This window comes from Gossypium hirsutum, chromosome D01 (assembly GCF_007990345.1).
Source record: "Gossypium hirsutum isolate 1008001.06 chromosome D01, Gossypium_hirsutum_v2.1, whole genome shotgun sequence".
NCBI lineage: Eukaryota > Viridiplantae > Streptophyta > Magnoliopsida > Malvales > Malvaceae > Gossypium > Gossypium hirsutum.
The window spans coordinates 55,421,069-55,438,203 of NC_053437.1; the positions used below are offsets into that span (position 1 = coordinate 55,421,069).

The 17,135-nt window shown below is 31.4% G+C and overlaps 2 protein-coding genes across 8 annotated transcripts; both read left to right on the forward strand.

Moving 5' to 3' along the window:
* The first annotated feature begins 8,195 nt into the window (after positions 1-8,195).
* LOC107921021 (PTI1-like tyrosine-protein kinase 2) lies at positions 8,196-11,796 on the forward strand. Of its 3 annotated transcripts, none has more exons than XM_016850870.2 (10): positions 8,196-8,874; positions 8,961-9,034; positions 9,126-9,244; positions 9,340-9,455; positions 9,553-10,113; positions 10,209-10,460; positions 10,547-10,710; positions 10,791-11,018; positions 11,103-11,252; positions 11,326-11,796. In XM_016850870.2, exons 1-10 carry the CDS (start codon positions 8,736-8,738, stop codon positions 11,575-11,577), a joined length of 2,055 nt encoding a protein of 684 aa, XP_016706359.2. In that variant the 5' UTR covers positions 8,196-8,735; the 3' UTR covers positions 11,578-11,796. The 3 variants fall into 3 exon arrangements, with proteins under 3 accessions (XP_016706359.2, XP_016706360.2, XP_040943392.1); XM_016850871.2 differs by having other exon boundaries at positions 10,212-10,460; XM_041087458.1 differs by lacking the exons at positions 8,196-8,874; positions 8,961-9,034 and having other exon boundaries at positions 9,327-9,455.
* Positions 11,797-12,124: 328 nt separating this feature from the next.
* LOC107921093 (basic leucine zipper 19) lies at positions 12,125-15,387 on the forward strand. 5 transcript variants are annotated; one of them, XR_005909535.1, is made up of 5 exons: positions 12,135-12,239; positions 12,461-12,484; positions 12,666-13,494; positions 14,212-14,300; positions 14,632-15,387. XR_005909535.1 is itself a non-coding variant. In XM_041087459.1 (4 exons), the coding sequence occupies exons 3-4, from the start codon at positions 12,735-12,737 to the stop codon at positions 14,223-14,225; spliced, it is 786 nt and encodes a 261-aa protein (XP_040943393.1). In that variant the 5' UTR covers positions 12,131-12,239; positions 12,461-12,484; positions 12,666-12,734; the 3' UTR covers positions 14,226-14,440. The 5 variants fall into 5 exon arrangements, 3 of the variants coding, with proteins under 3 accessions (XP_016706450.1, XP_040943393.1, XP_040943394.1); XR_001690930.2 differs by having other exon boundaries at positions 12,125-12,484; positions 14,200-14,300; XM_041087459.1 differs by lacking the exon at positions 14,632-15,387 and having other exon boundaries at positions 12,131-12,239; positions 14,200-14,440.
* Positions 15,388-17,135: the final 1,748 nt, after the last annotated feature.

The window sequence follows — 17,135 nt, forward strand, 5'->3', positions numbered from 1 at the left end:
AAACAGCAAGCTCAATTCCAAAATATTTTTTCAGCATATTTTTTACAAACATATGTTTTTACAAATGATTTAAATGAAAATTTTCTTACTCTAAAATTTAGACTTGATCATGAACCATTTGATATAAGCAGTGTTGAATGAGATTTTGTTAAAGAAATAATAGTTCAAAATTTTTCTTTCCATTTATTAAAATATTTTCCTGCATCTATTAAATCTATATTATTACGCATGATATATGAAGATGATTATTATTATTATTATTTTCATCTTGAAATTAGTAGTTTTATTGGTATAGCTGAAAAGAAAAATTTTTATCAGCCATATTAAATTTGAATTCTTCAAAAAATGATTGGAGGACCTAAACTTTCTGCAGCCAGAGAAGAAAAAAGACACTTGACAAAAAATATTGACAAGTGTTATAATAATTCCAGTTATTATCAAATCCAAGCAAGAATAGATTTAATGACCAAAGCCCAATATTTGCTTCAACAGAAAACTTATAAAATTTGGACTGATGGAAGAAGAATATTGGCATACGATACTGGAACTGGAACTATTAAAAATGATAGTTGATATGGAGATTGATGATTTTCCATCACATATAATAGAAGAAATCAAGAACACGTGAGAGACTTGGAACTCACCAAGACTGTCAATGGATTCATTACATCTAGATGAAATAGAAGAAATGAATCTAGATAACATTCAAGAAGGATAAAGCCAAACAAAGAAGCCACGTGGGAAAAGAACATCCAAGAAAGAAACTTGAGAAAACAAATACTCAAGTGCTCAGAAAACTGTGTAGGATTCAAAGAAAAATTAAATAGAATTCAATAATTCTCCTATAAAGGAGGAAGGAAGAAACCTAAGAAGAGGCATCGAAAAAAGTTTAGAAATCTTTCTTTATCCATTTCTCACTTACCATCCTTCTTTCTTTGTAAATTTTTTTTCCTTTACTTCTACTTTTGTAATAATATCATCTACTGTCTTCCGCATCCCCATCAATATTTGTAATTGGTATCAAAATTATTTTATATAAATATTTGAAGAACAAGACTTAGAAATATATTCAGAAGAGGAAATAAATCCTAAAGAAATATTATACAAATTAATATCAGAAACAGATTCTGATACAGATGAAGAAGAATATATATTTATGTTTAATATAGGAAGTAGTTCTAATAATCAATTAGAAGAAATTCCTAAATCTGAACAGCAGAATATAAAATTTGGAAATATAATCGAAGAAGAAAAAGACTTTTCTGATGAAATGATAGAAAAAATTAATAAAAATCATATTTTTAAAGAAGAAATTTATAAAATATCTAAATATAAAATATGGTGTCAAAGACATATAGAAAAAGTGGTAATACAGTAGCTAAAGATACTAGAGGAGGATTAACATAAATCTCATTATTTACTAAAGATAAAATTAAGAGGATTAAAAAGAAATATCCTCAAGTTAGATATATACATTTAGGAATAATAATGATAACTATTAGAGCTTTATTTAGAAAATGTCATGATATACCAATAACAGCGGTTTTGTTAGATAAAAAATTTGAAAATCCAATAAAAGCACTTATTATTGGAGGAACTCAATCAAATTTACATACAAGTATAATAAGATTTAAAGTTAAACCAAATTACTTTATATCTATTACAGATCCTCTAATAGAAGAATGTTTAATTATGTCTAAGAATTCAGACAAAAAATTATGAAATTAATGATTTACCAGAAGATCTAGCAATAAGTTGGACTTCTATTAATGAATATACTAATACAGCAGAAGTAGAGATCAAAGAAACTAATAATAAAATTATTGAGCTCTTTGAACCTAATAAATTTACTACTGAAATACAACCAAAATTATTAGATTTAAGAGATCTATCTATACCAAAGATTAGATGATAGAAAAGATAAGTAGTGCAAGTACTTCTAGAATATATGTCGTCCGGGGATAAATTATATTTTAAAAATACGGCTATAACAAATACAAATGATAATTTAGTTTTACCCTCAAATACTCAAATAGAGGAAGATGAGGAAAATACAAGTAGAAATTCTAGAAACACTAGAATGGGAGAAATACAAACTTCAACAATTATTCAACAAATGAAAATTGGAACAAGTGATGTAATTAAATTTTCAAATTTTCAATCCAGGAAATATTACACATATATTGAAATTACATTTCAATTTAGAGAATATAAAACATATTCTTTGCATGCTTTATTAGATACTGGAGCTACGACTAGTAGTTGCAGAAAGAATGCCATCCTTTTAGAAAAATGGGAACCTATGAAACACCCAATAAAAGCCATAGGAATAGATGATAATGAAACCATAATCCAATATAAAGCTAGAAATGTACCAATCTACATAAATAATGTAAGATTTGTGATACCCGAAATATTGGTAATTGGTAAAAATATTATAATGTAAGATTGATTGTTTTTAAAATTAATCTTATTTTAGATTTTTATCATATTTGTTTTTTTATACAATGCCTACAGTTATTTATAGTCTCTCCCCAATCCTTAAATAGGAGAATAATGTATTTTAGTACACTCGAACCCACGTCCTCTATAATCTTAATATTAGCCCTATAAAAAAAAGACATTGATAGCCTCCGGACGTACTAATGTCTAGAGTATGAATACTACAACTAAAGATATGGAATTGAGGCGGTGTCCGCAAGTATACGAGTCAAGTTGTGATATAGTTTTTACAACCAAGTAAGTGAATACTCCGAGGATCGTACCCAAAGGAGGCGAGTACTAAATTAAAGTTAATCTAAACACAAATAGAATTAATTAGTAATTAAATAAATTATATTACGAGTAAATATAAATAAGAGATTTCTTTTTTGTTTTTATAAATAAAGAATTTAAAAGAACTAAAGTCTAAACTCAATCAAATCTAAAAATAGGGGACTAGCTCACTTCGGTGGTCATAACTAATTCCTATTTAGAGTTTTTATTCAATCAACTAGTCGTTACCCTAACAGGATCTCTCGATCTTCCACTAAATTAATGAGTCGACAATAACTACTTATCTCTTAACCTCACAGTCTAAACCGGTTCGAGGCTAAGGTATTCACAGATAGGCCATACCAAATTTGGGTTAATTCCCTAAGGTCTTCAAGCCTAAGGTTTAAGTTCTTCCTTTCCCAAACAGTTGGTCTGCTAAGAAAACCCTACATAGCAATTAGTTAATCACACCTCCACTCACTAATCCCCCATAAGAAGATTAGCTCCTTGTGGAATCCATAAACATGATGAACTTGATAATAAAGATATGTATGAAAAATAAATTATGAATAAGGTTTAGAGAATCTTGATTGTATTCAATTGATGAAGTGCAGAAATCCTCAAACGTTTAATTGTGTTTACGAACCAAGTTCTCTAAAGAACACAAATGAAAAGAACTGAAAAGAAATTTAAAGCCTAAAATAAAAGAAAATTGAAAACTAAATGACAAGTAAAAACTGAGAATAGAAAAATTGTCCCTAAACAAGTGTTTGAAGAGCCTATTTATAGAGTTAGGGTTGGTTGTCATCCTTAATCGTAAGTTAGTTGACATTTTCGTGTTAATATCTATTATGCAGACCAAAATGCCCATCGCTTGTAATTGTTCTCGTACAGGGCCGGTGTCGCGACACTAAAGGCAGTATGCTTGGTTTAGGTTTGGCTTTAGAGGTATGTCGTGACATCCTATGGCTGTGTTGCGACACCAAAGGCAAACTTGAAATTCTTGTATTCTGCTCCTTATGTTGTGACATTGAACTTCTCGAGTTGCAATACAGTGACCAACCTTGAGTTCCTATGCCTTTGAATGGTATCCTGTACACTCACTAAGCACGTTAGCTCACCCTTAGGCCTCATTCGACATCTAAAGTCATAAAAATACTCAAGATACACTTTTTATTTAATTCAAAGCAAAGATAGAAAATTTAACTAAAACAAAATAAAAATGCGTGTATTCAATCTTTTTAAATATGAAAATTAGTTTAATCTGTTATATCATATTATAGTAGGTGAAACACTTATTGTTCAAACTTTAGAGACGATAACATAAACCATAAAACGAACATAAAAAATATAAAAAAGAGTAGGAGACTTATCCAAATAAATTCACCCGATTTCTGACCAACCCGCCGGCTAAACAACTTTCCCAACACTTAAATTTTATTGTACATTGTCTTCACCTTACGACCCTGGATCTTATATCAACAAAAGTAAACATGAATTAAATAAGCATGGATGAATGTTTACTTTCTGATTTTATAGACATATATGTATTCTTATTTTCTACTTCATTCCTTTCGTCTTCTTCTTTCCATGGAGCCACCATGGTTGTCGGCCATGACTTTTCTCTTTTTTGCATATCATTATTATTATTATTATTATTATTATTACAATATCTTATAAAGATTCCTTGAGGACCGATACCTTGTTCGTGGTCTTCGCTTTCCACCATTGTTAACAAAAATGGTTGTAAAGTCACTTTCTCTCTCAAATGCATCTTAATTTCTATATGTTTTGCTATTCAATTTAGTATTAAGAAATTTGATGTGTCTTAAATAAAGTTTTAAGTTCAGATTTTCTGAATGAAGAAAATAATTTAAAAAGTATTATCCAAAACACAATTCAATTTTAAATTTAATTCAGATACGTATAATAATTTTAGATAAAGAAAAGAAAGAGAAGAAAAAGAACACAAAGCATAAAAAAGGAGCATTTTATTGTAGAACGCTAGCATAGCACCGTCATTCTTTTTCTTCTTAATACAACTTTGCAAATAATTGATTAAATTATTAAACCCAAATAAGATAACCATTCATTATTTTAAAAATGGTGTGATCGAAAAATTAAAAATAATTGCGATTGTGAAAAGTATGAACATGTGAGAATCCACATTTAGACAAAATTTAAAAATTTAACGCAACAAAAATAATATATATATATTTCATATTAATTTAATATTTTAGAGAATAATCCATTACTTTGTGTCATTATTTTTTCGATTAATTTCATTGATATGTAAAATTATTATAAAAGAAAGGGAGCAATAAAAATACTAATCATTAAAATAAAGTCAAGGTGTAACCCTTAAAATGAAAATTTTTCTATTTAAGCTCTTTAAAAATTTTAAAATAATAAAGATAAATTTACACTTTAACCCCCTAAAATAATAAAAAATTAATTTAATCCTTTTAAAATTATAAATATATAGGCTATTAAATAACGAAACTACATTTTTACTATCGTAAAAATTACAATTTAACTTCGATTCAAAGCCCGAATAAATATGTAGCGAAGTAAAGGTATGAATACTAGATTAAAAGTTTAGTTAAATCATATGAAGAAAAATCTAACTCGATCAAAATTTTTAATAAAAATATGAATATCACACATCATTAAACACGAGCACAACCTAATGAATTTGATATAACATCAACAATGCTTTTCTTGAAAGTCTATAAACTCATAAAATTTTACTCAATTAGAAAAGAATAATAGAACAAATGACATGAAACCAATAAAGAATAACATCTACGTATATTATAATTCATGAATTTTCAAATTTATGAATAACCACAAATCATGAATCTAAAAATAATATTTTCATGTTTAAATAGTATATAAATAGTAGTATATAGAGTAAAGTCGATCTTATAGAGATTGAGATATCTAAAATTGTCGTTCGGTTTAATCAGGTTATACGCCTAGGCAATTGTGCTCACAAAATGAGACGGTCCGTGTAAAAAGAAGGAGATTTTAAATCCAATAAAAGTAAAAATACTAGAAATAACTTAAATTGAAATAACAGTAAAAATAAATAGAAACATAACTAAATTGAATAAACTAATGGGATGAAATTCTAGCTTTAGGCTTGATTTTTGCTTCAGTTTCAAATTGATCCTTGATAATGAATCTTTTCCTTCAATCGATGAGTCAGCTATAATGATCGAGGACATCTCATACCAACAATCATTCTGTGTATAAATTAATTACGGGAACGTCCAACAGCTAGCACTTACTGAACGAGCAACCATGAAACACGAGTCCATGATTTAGTTTTCCAGTAGCCTTACGAACTAGAAGGACCCAACTCGAACCAATGGGCTTAAATGCACGGGTCGTTTAAATCTGATTGCTATTTTCCTTAATGGATCCAACCAACCACTTAATTGGACACGCCAATGTGTTCCTCGATAGTTTAAATACAACAGAACTCTTTTTAACCAATACAACTTTATGAAATGACGATATCTAACTTCTAAACTAGAGAAATAACAAATACCAAAATAAAAGGTTTTTAAATGAGATTTCGAACGTCGCAGCTCAGATCTCATTCAAAAACATATGAAAAGCAAGAAAAATAAATATGTTAATTAGTCACATTATCGTTAATTTATGCATTGAAAATATTGATCCCTTAAAAACATTATTCACAGTAAAAGCAATATTAGATTGGATGATTTTTTTTTACTAACATTATCAATTTTTTGAATTTGCTTTTGTTTAAAGGACTTGTTTGTTTATTTTTTAAAAAGTTAAGGACTGCCCAAGTGCTTTTTTACCTTTTAAAAAAATGACTTTTATGTTTTTTTTTATCCAAAATATAACTACTCTTTAAAAGAATTTGTTTCACCTTAACACCATGGATATATAAAATCTTGGTAAAATTTTAATAAAGCAGATTTGTAGACGCATGAACTGGTAAGATAATGTAGACGTGGAAATTTGTAGGGGGTTAGCCGGTGGATCCACACGTGTGATTGAAATGACAGCTGAACTAATAAAAGTTTAGAGGGGGAAAAGGCCAAATGGTATTTTCGAAATCAGGCCAATATGAAAGTAATATTCCAACAAAATAAATTAAATGGATTTTGTTTAATATGCTTATGTACAAAGTGGTTGCCATTATATTTCTTCTTCTTTTTAATTTCCAATTTGCATTTTAGCAAATTCAAATTTTAAATTATTTTTTTTAATTTTTGGTATTAATTTTTTTGACAATTTAAAAAAGCATAAGGGCCAAGAAAATGAAGAATTAAATGGAGAAAAGAACATGTGATTTCACTTCATCTCACCATACTTGTATTGATCACGTTTAAGATGTGAGTTGCCTTACCTTAAGTACAAAAATGGTAAGAGTCAAATCAACATGTTTTACCACTATACCTTTTGTATTTTTTATTTACTATTATAACCTTTAAATAATAAATTAAAATTCATAATAAAGGAGAACCAAATCTGTAATTTACTTTTCTATAACATTTTAAATGTCGTACAAATTTCGCTTTTTTCCTAAATATATTTACTTTCATTTATCATATTTTAATAAATTCACACATCACAGGGATCTCAAGCCCCAAGGTCAAAAACCACTTTCACATTAAATATAAATATTATAAATATTATTTTGAAGATCCGATAAAAAGATGATGAATAATCTTCAACGATCTTGAGAAGCAAAAAGAGCGTAGATGATTGCAATTGTCTATAAAATGTTGATAAACCCACGTGTATTTGATGATTAATGTAAGAAACACAAAAATGAAAAAAATAGTTAAATTAATGAAAATTAATGTAAGATGAATAAGTATATCCAAGAGATGATAAGATATATTTTTGACCCAAGCATGATGAGATTTAATCAAACAGATATTAAACTAAAATTCAAATTTGACCCAGAATCTACTATAATTTACAATTAAAGAAATTTAAACTTCCTTCCTTTAAGCTAACAATTACAAAATTAGCCGTTTGGCTTTAAAAATTTAAAAATCTTTAAAAATAAAAAACTAAAAACTTTAATTAATTTTTTTATCTTTATAAAAAAAATAGAAAAACACGAGTCAATAGGATAAACCAGAGCCCAACAGGGGTAGTACTCGTCAACCCGCAATAGCCGGTAAAAGCTTCGCTTCTGTCACTTCATTTCTCCCACAAAACGACCTGAGACCATGGGTTTCGCGCGAAATTTGCCGGTTCTTTAACGAACTTTATTTTTTTAATTAATTAATTATTTTTATATAACAAAAATGGAGTCCCTATTTTTCCTCTTTTAATTCAGCACTGAAATTCGTTGCCCACTCTTCGCGGGAATTCTTTTTTTTTTTTTTTTTGGTACTTTGCCGACACTTTTATCCCAAGGGTTTCTTCACTCATGAGCCATTTCCTAAAAAAAATTTAAAAAAATAAAAATCACAAATTTTTATTTTAAAAATAAAGTAGATTGAATATCTTTATCATCACCCCAACATTTTTAAAAATTTTTTTTATTGCTCAATAATTTATATACACAAAAGTGTATTGAAACCGGTTGTAGCAGGTAGAGGGGGTGATGTTCTTTGGCGGCAATATAATTTTACAAAAAAAAAACCCGTTTTGGATTAAAAAAAAATATACGTACAAAATTGGCGCACTGAATTCAATTGTCTTCTTCTGTTTATCTTTATTCTTTAATTCAAAGATTTTGGTAGATTTGTTTAGTCTATAAACAATCTGGGTTTCTTTTTTTTTTCTTTGAGTTTGGGTTTTCAAATCCAAATATGGTAATGGGGTTTCATCTATGATCACAAAGAGTTAAGTGCCTAGTGTTGTTGGGGTATTTTTAGATTTCTTTTTAACTAGAATGAAGATGGTGATGGTGGTTTCTACATGGAAGGACTAAATTGAATATTTCAGAAAGCTGGTAAGGTTCTAGATTTTCAGAAAACATGCCTTCTGATAAGAAGAAAAATGTATTGGTTGGGATTCGATTAGATAGTGAAAGCAGGGATTTGCTTAGTTGGGCTCTTGGAAAAGTTGCTGAACCTGGTGATTGTGTTGTAGCAATTCATGTTACCCGGAATTCAGGTAAGGCATTTTTGATTTCTTGACAGCGAACTTTGATGTTTTGTACGAGGAATTTTTTGTGTATTCTAATCTGAATTTCAATGTAGATCATGCTTTGGGACAGAAATTGTTATTAGAGGGTTATTTAGAAGCATATGAAGGCCTGTGTTCTATAAAGAAGGTTGCTTTCATTACTAGTAGTTCTGGCATTTATGAATTTTCACATACCATGAATTAAAAAATTGATATTGATCATTATACATGGCTTGCAGGTTGATCTTAAAGGCCAGATTCATAAAGGAAATTCGATACGAAAGGTTTTAATTCGAGAAGCAATAAACTATGGTGCTGTAGCTCTAGTTGTGGGTATAGACAAGAGGAGTCCTCTTGGGTAAGTCAGCAGTTAGCAGACTCAAAATCATTTTGGTTGTTCAAAATTGGTGTGATTCTTTGTCTGATTACTCAAAAAACAGACATCATTTTCAGGGGTTGGACTTCCACGGCTAGATACTGCACGAAGCGGCTGCCAACAACCACCAATGTTGTGGCCATCAACAAGGGAAAAATCGTTTTCGAAAGGTCCAACAAGAATGAACTATCAGGTTTGGTTCTACCTATCCTAGGAATAATAGAGAACTGGTTTCTGTTTTCTACTATGGTCTTTAGAAGTAATAGATGAAGTATATGGGATTATGTCAGGTCTTAAAGGTGATCCAAGACCGAGTCTTTATCTGACCGAAAAGCTTGGTGCCAGAGAATGCCAATCAGAATATGGTGATTCTGAAGTAGGGTCTGAGATATCCAGTTTTGAAGGGATTCAAAGCTCCAAAGACGGATCAAGAACCAGTAGTGAAGATTCGAAGATTGAAATATTGAATGTTATTCATGAAGGGAAGGGAATCCCTTCGCGGTCCATTTCTCTTTTTGCAGGAGATAATATGGACTATAAGCCTGGTTGGCCCCTCCTCCTGAGGGCTAGTTCAGCACCACCACAAGCGAAGCATGCCAGGAGCATGTCGGTCGTGAAATGGGTAATGAACTTACCAAGTCGGTCTCCGCATGATCATTCTCCTCGAGGTTCAACAATCAAGGAAATAGAGCTGAATCAACTTGGAGATGACAATGATGGGAATGAGACCAATTCATCTATGCAATATGAGTTGCAAAAATGCTTGGAGGTGCTCCTGAATACGAATTCATCGGATTGCAGATGGTTTAGTTACGGAATTCTAAAAGCTGCAACTGATCAATTCTCCACAGGTTTTCATCCCAAACGTGCCTTGCAACCAGTGATGTATTCTTTTTTACTTTATGTGTTTTTCTTTTATTTACTTTTCCAAGATTCTGTTTCATAGCAGAGAACTTGATTGGGGAAGGAGGGAGCAACCGCGTCTATAAAGGGATCCTTCCGGATAACAAAGCAGTGGCTGTGAAGATTCTGGAGTCATCAAAAGAGGCATGCAAGGATTTCGCAAATGAAATCGAAATAATCTCCTCACTGAAGCATAAACACATCATGCCTGTAATAGGTATCTGTATTAAAGATCGTGATCTTATATCCGTCTACGATTTCTCGTCCAAGGGAAGCTTAGAAGAAATTCTGCATGGTACAACACTACAGCTTCGACAAGATCTGTGTTTTTTCCCGTAAAAGTTGTCGTAAACCACTGATCCATGCTAACATATATTGTAGGGAAGAACAAAGGAAAACATGCCTTGCCATGGGAGCTCAGATATAACGTTGCTGTCGGGATTGCTGAAGGCCTAGATTACCTACATAATGAGCTTTCTCGACCTGTTATTCATAGGGATATCAAGTCTTCAAATATTCTTCTTTCAGATGGGTTCGAACCAAAGGTAACCCTGATGATACCTTATTCGAAAACAAAACATATCATAAATCAATCACATGATCATCATTTCTTTCGATGTGACAGTTATCTGACTTTGGGTTAGCAATATGGGGACCAACTGATTCGTCATTTCTGATTCAAGCTGATGTTGTTGGAACATTTGGGTATTTAGCTCCTGAATATTTTATGTACGGTAAACTTAGCGACAAGATTGACGTCTACGCTTTCGGTGTTGTTCTACTCGAGTTGCTATCGGGAAAAAGACCGATAAGCTTTGAGAATCTAAAAGGCCAGCAAAGCTTGGTCATGTGGGTAAGTGTCTTCTCCGAAACAAAGAGTTCCTTTCACTTGTACATCAACTATCAAACATACCATTAAGTACTTCAAAATTTGCAGGCAAAGCCTATAATAGAGAGTGGAGATGTGAAAGGCATATTGGACCCCAATTTGAATGGGAACATCAATGAGACTCAAATGCTTAGGATGGTTCGAGCTGCGGCACTTTGCATCACACGTTCAGGTCGACTTCGGCCGACGATGAGACAGGTAATGAAGCCTTTGCATCTAGGTTATCAAATAACATTTACAAGTTGCATTGATCCTTAATAAATATGTGTAGATACTAGAGCTGTTAAGAGGGGAAAAAGAAGTAGAAAAATGGGGAGAGACACCAAATGAGGAAATGGAAAGCCAAGAACAGCATGATGATGATGAAGTTTATCCAAATTCAAGGCCAGAGTTACATTTAAGTGTGGCAATGCTTGATGTTGATGAGGATTGTACATCATTTAGTAGCATGGAGCAAAGCAGTAACTTTTCTACTGATGAATATTTAAAAGAAAGATGGAGCAGATCATCAAGCTTCAATTAGATTCTCTTTTTGTTTGTTTGTTTGTTTGTTTGTATGGTTGGCATCTTTTGAAGTTGTTTAAAATCAAAGTTTGCCTCAAAAACCCAAATTTAGGATTTGTTTGTAATGTACAGTGAAGAGAGAAGAAAGAAAAAAGAAAATAGCAGCAGCACCCTGTGTTTTTAGAGGTGTAATTTGGAGATGTTGATTCTTGTCAAAATAATGATATTGATTGAACCTGCTTAAAGTTGTCAAAAGGTTTTAGGATACTGTTTATGCAAAAATGGGACCCAAATATATTTTTATGCTTTAATGGAATATATTTCTAGTAATTTAAATTAGAATAAAATCTAGATTTTATAGGATTAAATATAAATTTTTAAAACAAATAAATATTAATATCTAAATCAATGTAACAAAATATTTGTAATTTGGGCCCAATAACTTAATGTTGATTCTAGTTAGGGCAAAACCAATTCTTTTTCATGATCTTGACCCATAATTATAAAAAAAAAAAGAATTTTCTTTAGCTCATAAACAACAACAATACACCATAGCATCTGAAAAGACAGCATCTTTAAAAAAATTATTTTACACTGAAGTAGCTTAAGTACCTATAAATTGAAACCCTTTGCAACTAAAGCGGATCTCTACTCTTTTTTTTCTTGTCTACTTTGTTTCTGGTACGTCCATTTTAAGAATCTTCAAAATGCCATAAAGGATGATGAATTTGCCATTTTTAATGACCTTATATTAAAAGTAGAGAATTTCTTCCTTTTTTCTTTTTCATAAAAAAAATAAATTTCACTCTCTTGTAGAATCTTATATGATAACAATGTTCTTTTCCTGATTCTTTGTTCTTTTGGTTTCCTGTTGAACCTTAAATTGTATCGACTCGTTCAAGTTGCTGCGGTTTTCTTTTTCCCGAGTAAGACTTTTCTTCTTTTGTTGTTGGTGATAATTGTTTGCAATTTTCTTTTTACATTCTGCAATGATTGCTTCGGGAAAAAATTGTTTTGGGTTGTTACTGAATTGCTAATTTGGTTTACATAAAATCTTAATTTGCTACTTAGTGTTGCTAATTGAGCACGATTTATTATCTGGGTCAGGTTCAAAATCGTGAATTGATCTCTCCTTCACTAGAGAGTGTTTCCCCTTGGATTCTCGGGGGGATTTCGATGGACGACGGGGAGCTTGATTATTCGAACCAAGAAGTGTTTTCTGTCAATAACATGGGTGACATTCCTAGCAGTTGTTCAATGGACAGTTTTTTCGATGAATTACTCAATGATTCTCATGCATGTACCCATACACATACTTGCAACCCACCCGGACCTGATAACTCTCATACACACACCTGTTTTCATTTTCATACCAAGATTGTGCCTGCCTCTAGTGAAGATAAGGCTGCTATTGATGGCACCGCTGTGTCTGGGGAGAATAAATCGAAGAAACGTCCGTTAGGTAATCGAGAAGCTGTCAGGAAGTATAGGGAGAAGGTTAAGGCACGAGCTGCCTCTTTGGAGGACGAGGTTGTGAGACTGAGGGCATTGAACCAACAGCTTGTGAAAAGATTACAGGGTCAGGCTGCATTGGAGGCTGAGGTTGCAAGGCTAAAGTGTTTGCTTGTAGATATTAGAGGAAGAATCGAAGGGGAAATTGGACCGTTTCCTTATCAGAAACCAGCAACTAATGTTAACATGATGAATGTGCCTGGTGCTTATGTGATGAATCCCTGCAATGTGCCATGCAATGATCAGATGTATTGCCTTCATCCTGGATTCGAAGATAAAACAGGAGAAGCCGCAGCACTGAATGGACAAGGATTTAATGGTTGTGACTTTGACAATATTCAGTGCTTGGCGAATCAGAACTCTACAGGTGGGATTGGAAGTGCAGGGTCGAATGGCAATTATTCTGGCACAAAAAGGAGGAAAGGTAAAAGTTTAGGAGTCTTTCTTTTGATTTTTTCACATAATTTTTGTCATAATTTTTGTCGATATTGGAATGTTAATCTCTGATTTGATTTATCTATTATGACTAGTATGTTGGCTTGGCTGTAGTTATTTACTTCACTAGTTTCTGGCTTGGAACTCTACAAGGTGTAGTTATGTGCTTCTTTTACCTTGTTAGGACTGCTAATAACTAGTTTTTTCTCGTGTGTGTGTGTGTGTGTCTATTATGAAGTTATTCCATTTACTGCTTTGCTGCTACAACAATAAGGGTTCTTGATTGTTCTAAGTATACCAACCATCTGTAATTCTAGTTAGTAATCCATATTAACTATCGGAGTTTACGATGATTAGTAGAAGAGTGACAGAGGATTTATGTGAAAAATAAGGACCAACATGAGTGGTGCAACATTATTTGAATATTTAGGTGCTGTTTTATAATCTCATGAATTGTTAGAAAGTTAGAAAGTGGTGGTGACTTAGCTATGTTTAAAGTACTGAACATTTCCAAGTCCTTATGGTGTATGAACCATGCTTAGAGAGAGCCCTTTACACTGATGCTGGAACTTGTTCTTGCAATTGTCTGAATATTATGAGCTATTTCTGACTGCTTTGAACTGAATATAGCTGTATAATGCGTAAACTCTGCTTTTGAATGTGGCTGTGGTACTGATTTTTATTTTCCTGCGAGGTGTTCATTCAGCTACAGCAGGCTGAAAACTGTATGGAAGAGGGGTACATGTTTATGTTCCAACAAGCAATTTTCTTGGGATGCGTAGCCTCTTCCCCCAGGTTGCATTGCTTTTTTTTTTTTTTTCCCATCTTTTGTTCTCTTTTTGGTTTTTTAGCATTTCTTAGTTTATGCCAACATGCTTGGGAAGCTGAAACTTTTGGATTTATAATATGTAGCATTTATGAGTAGCGGTTTCTTACCAAGTATAGTGCCATATCCCATCTTCTTGCCCACAATGTATGATATTCATCAGTAATATACTGTCACTGATGCTAAGCTTTGCAGACTTCATTACAAATTTATTAGTAATTGTGTGTAGTAGTGTTTTTCTTTCTTTATAAGTTCTAGTTCTTTCTAAGGTACATGAACTCTCTTATTGCTGAATGACAGAATTAGGGGAGATGGAATAACTTTGATGTTTTGGATAGTGTGAGCCCTTACCAGGTGAGTTACAAAGTTTCACTCCTTGCACTCAGGTTGTGGTTCACATTGGAAGCTACAAATTAGCTTGCAATGCTTTCAGCCATTCCTATTCCGGTTTTGCATGGCATCGACAAAAGCACATGAAGTTTGCTTTTGTCATTCCTATTGTTTAGGAAGGCCAGAGATGCAAAGTGGCCGTCTTTTGACCGAGATTTCTATCATCAGATGTCTGATGAAAACTCGTAAGTTGTATAAGACAGGGTCGATAAACTTTTCTATGATATTCTCTTAAACTGATAATTAACCCCTGAGATTAACTGATTGCCTGCAATTGAAACAAAAAAGGAAAGGGAAATGTGGGTATATATGATAAGTTCAGAACATATGATGGCGTGAAAAAGTAAATAGCTAATGCTTACTAATAAGAAGAAAAATGATATGAATGTGTGACCTTTTTATCTTAATGCTGGTTTTCATCATTATCAAAGATTGTTATAGAAATATAGATGTCATTATCTTTGTGAAAACATTATTGTTTATCATGATTAAAAAAACCAGTTACGGTGTGAACGCTATAAGGACTGTTGACCCCTTTCGTGTGTGTGTGCATGTTTTTGGCAAGTTGGTGGATGGATGAAGTTTGGAAAGACGGGAAAAGGTAATGCAATCAGTTACAAGTTTACTTAATTTTGAAGAATGTGAAATGAAAAGTGATTTTGACAATTTTTAGTGTTCTTAAAACTAAATTACAATTCATGTATATTTGGATTGTTTTTGTTCATTTCGGAAAATATTTTATTCTGTTAAATAAATTGACTAGCTTATTTTAAAAAAAAACTGATGTGATTATATATATCTGGGCATCTTTTGTATAATATTATATTTTTCCCTTTTCATTTATTTTTCTTAAAATATGCAAAAAGTTTGTCTAACTACACACAAAAAAAAAAGTCAATGTGTATATGTTAAGTCTTTACAAAGTTATATAAGACATGCTAATTTATTTGACAAAATTAACCTAAAAGTAGGGCATTTTTACGTTAATATTATTAAAAAAAATTTAATACTAAAATGGTATATCAATATAATTATATATGAATTTCATGGTATGTTTAGGGGTAGTGTCTTTCTCATAGGCGGCATCACAAATTTTTTTAATAAATTTTATTTTTTATTTTTTATTTTTTATTAAAATAATATTATTTTATTAGTGGTGTCATGTACATATGCGGCACCACTTGTAGAAATTGTTCGGGTCTAGTACACGACCCGTGTACAAATACAAAAATGGTATAAAAGGGGGTGGTACTTATTTGGTAGGCGGCACTGGTGACCCATATCTAGTAGGCAGCACTAGTGGTCCAATTTTAGGGCTATGTAATGGTCCCAGTGAAGATGAGATGAGAATAAGAGTTTTAAAAAAATAACAGAAGAGAAGGAAAGAGAAAGGGAGAAGAAAGAAAGGAGAAGAAAGAAAGAAAAAGAAAAAAAATGATAAGATATTTTTATTTTTATTTTTAAAATAGAATGGATTAGGATGAGGATAAATTATTTTGTTAGTATTGTGTAGTTTGTTTATTGTTATTTTTATGTTGTTTTTAATTTATTTTAAAGTTATTTTGTTAGTTACTATTATAAATTATTTGTTTAGTTTAATGTTTATTGTGATTTGTTAGGTTATGAATATAAATTTTTATTAATTTTGTTAATAATTCTTGTGATTAGGTTAATTGTTTGTTTAGGGATTATTGTGATTTGTTAGGTTATGAATGTAATATTTAATATTTTTTAATTTATATGAAATTTATTTTGTTAGTAACTATTATAAATTAATTATTAGTTAGTGATGACATTAGAGGAAACAAGATAAAAGATGAAAATCGAGAAAAAAATTATTTTCTGTTATATATATTGGAAGAAATGACAATAAACTTGATATTGTTTCATGAGATAACAACTTCAGCACAAAAGGGAGAAAGTTGATAAGATGATGAGAGAATTACAAGATTACAGAATGAAACCAGGAGAAGACATCGTTCAACACTTTATTACCGTAAATCAAAAGATGCAAGAAGTGTTATGGAAGGGACATTAATAGAACGGGAGTATCAAATCATTTTAGACAAACTTTGGAAGACATTGGTACCACAAACTTATTGGAATATACTTATATACTTTGTGAAGTTTATAATCTCTTATGGAGTAAGGAAAATAGCGAAACAAAGTGTAGGTTCTTTAAAGTTGACTGGGAAGCAAAATGTATTTGACATGCCATGGATGGATAAATTAGTTGTTAGGAAATTACCAAGAGAATTTATAAATTCAATACTCGTTATAAAGGTTAAAGAGAAGAAGATCCTAAGGAATTTTCAAATTGGATTGTAGAAGATGAATTTGAAGAGAATTCATAATTTAATATAGAGAATTTCTTGAATGAAGATACAGAATCGGAGATGGAAGAAAACGTAGAA

Bases quoted from the DNA above. Each gene is read 5' to 3' on its own strand.
- LOC107921021 (XM_016850870.2), top strand. From the start codon at position 8,736: ATGCCTTCTGATAAGAAGAAAAATGTATTGGTTGGGATTCGATTAGAT. The intron at 9,245-9,339 runs GTAAGTCAGCAG...CATCATTTTCAG, and splicing joins GACAAGAGGAGTCCTCTTGG to GGGTTGGACTTCCACGGCTA. The intron at 9,456-9,552 runs GTTTGGTTCTAC...GGATTATGTCAG, and splicing joins CAACAAGAATGAACTATCAG to GTCTTAAAGGTGATCCAAGA.
- LOC107921093 (XM_016850961.2), top strand. From the start codon at position 12,735: ATGGACGACGGGGAGCTTGATTATTCGAACCAAGAAGTGTTTTCTGTC. The intron at 13,495-14,199 runs GTAAAAGTTTAG...TTTTCCTGCGAG, and splicing joins TGGCACAAAAAGGAGGAAAG to GTGTTCATTCAGCTACAGCA.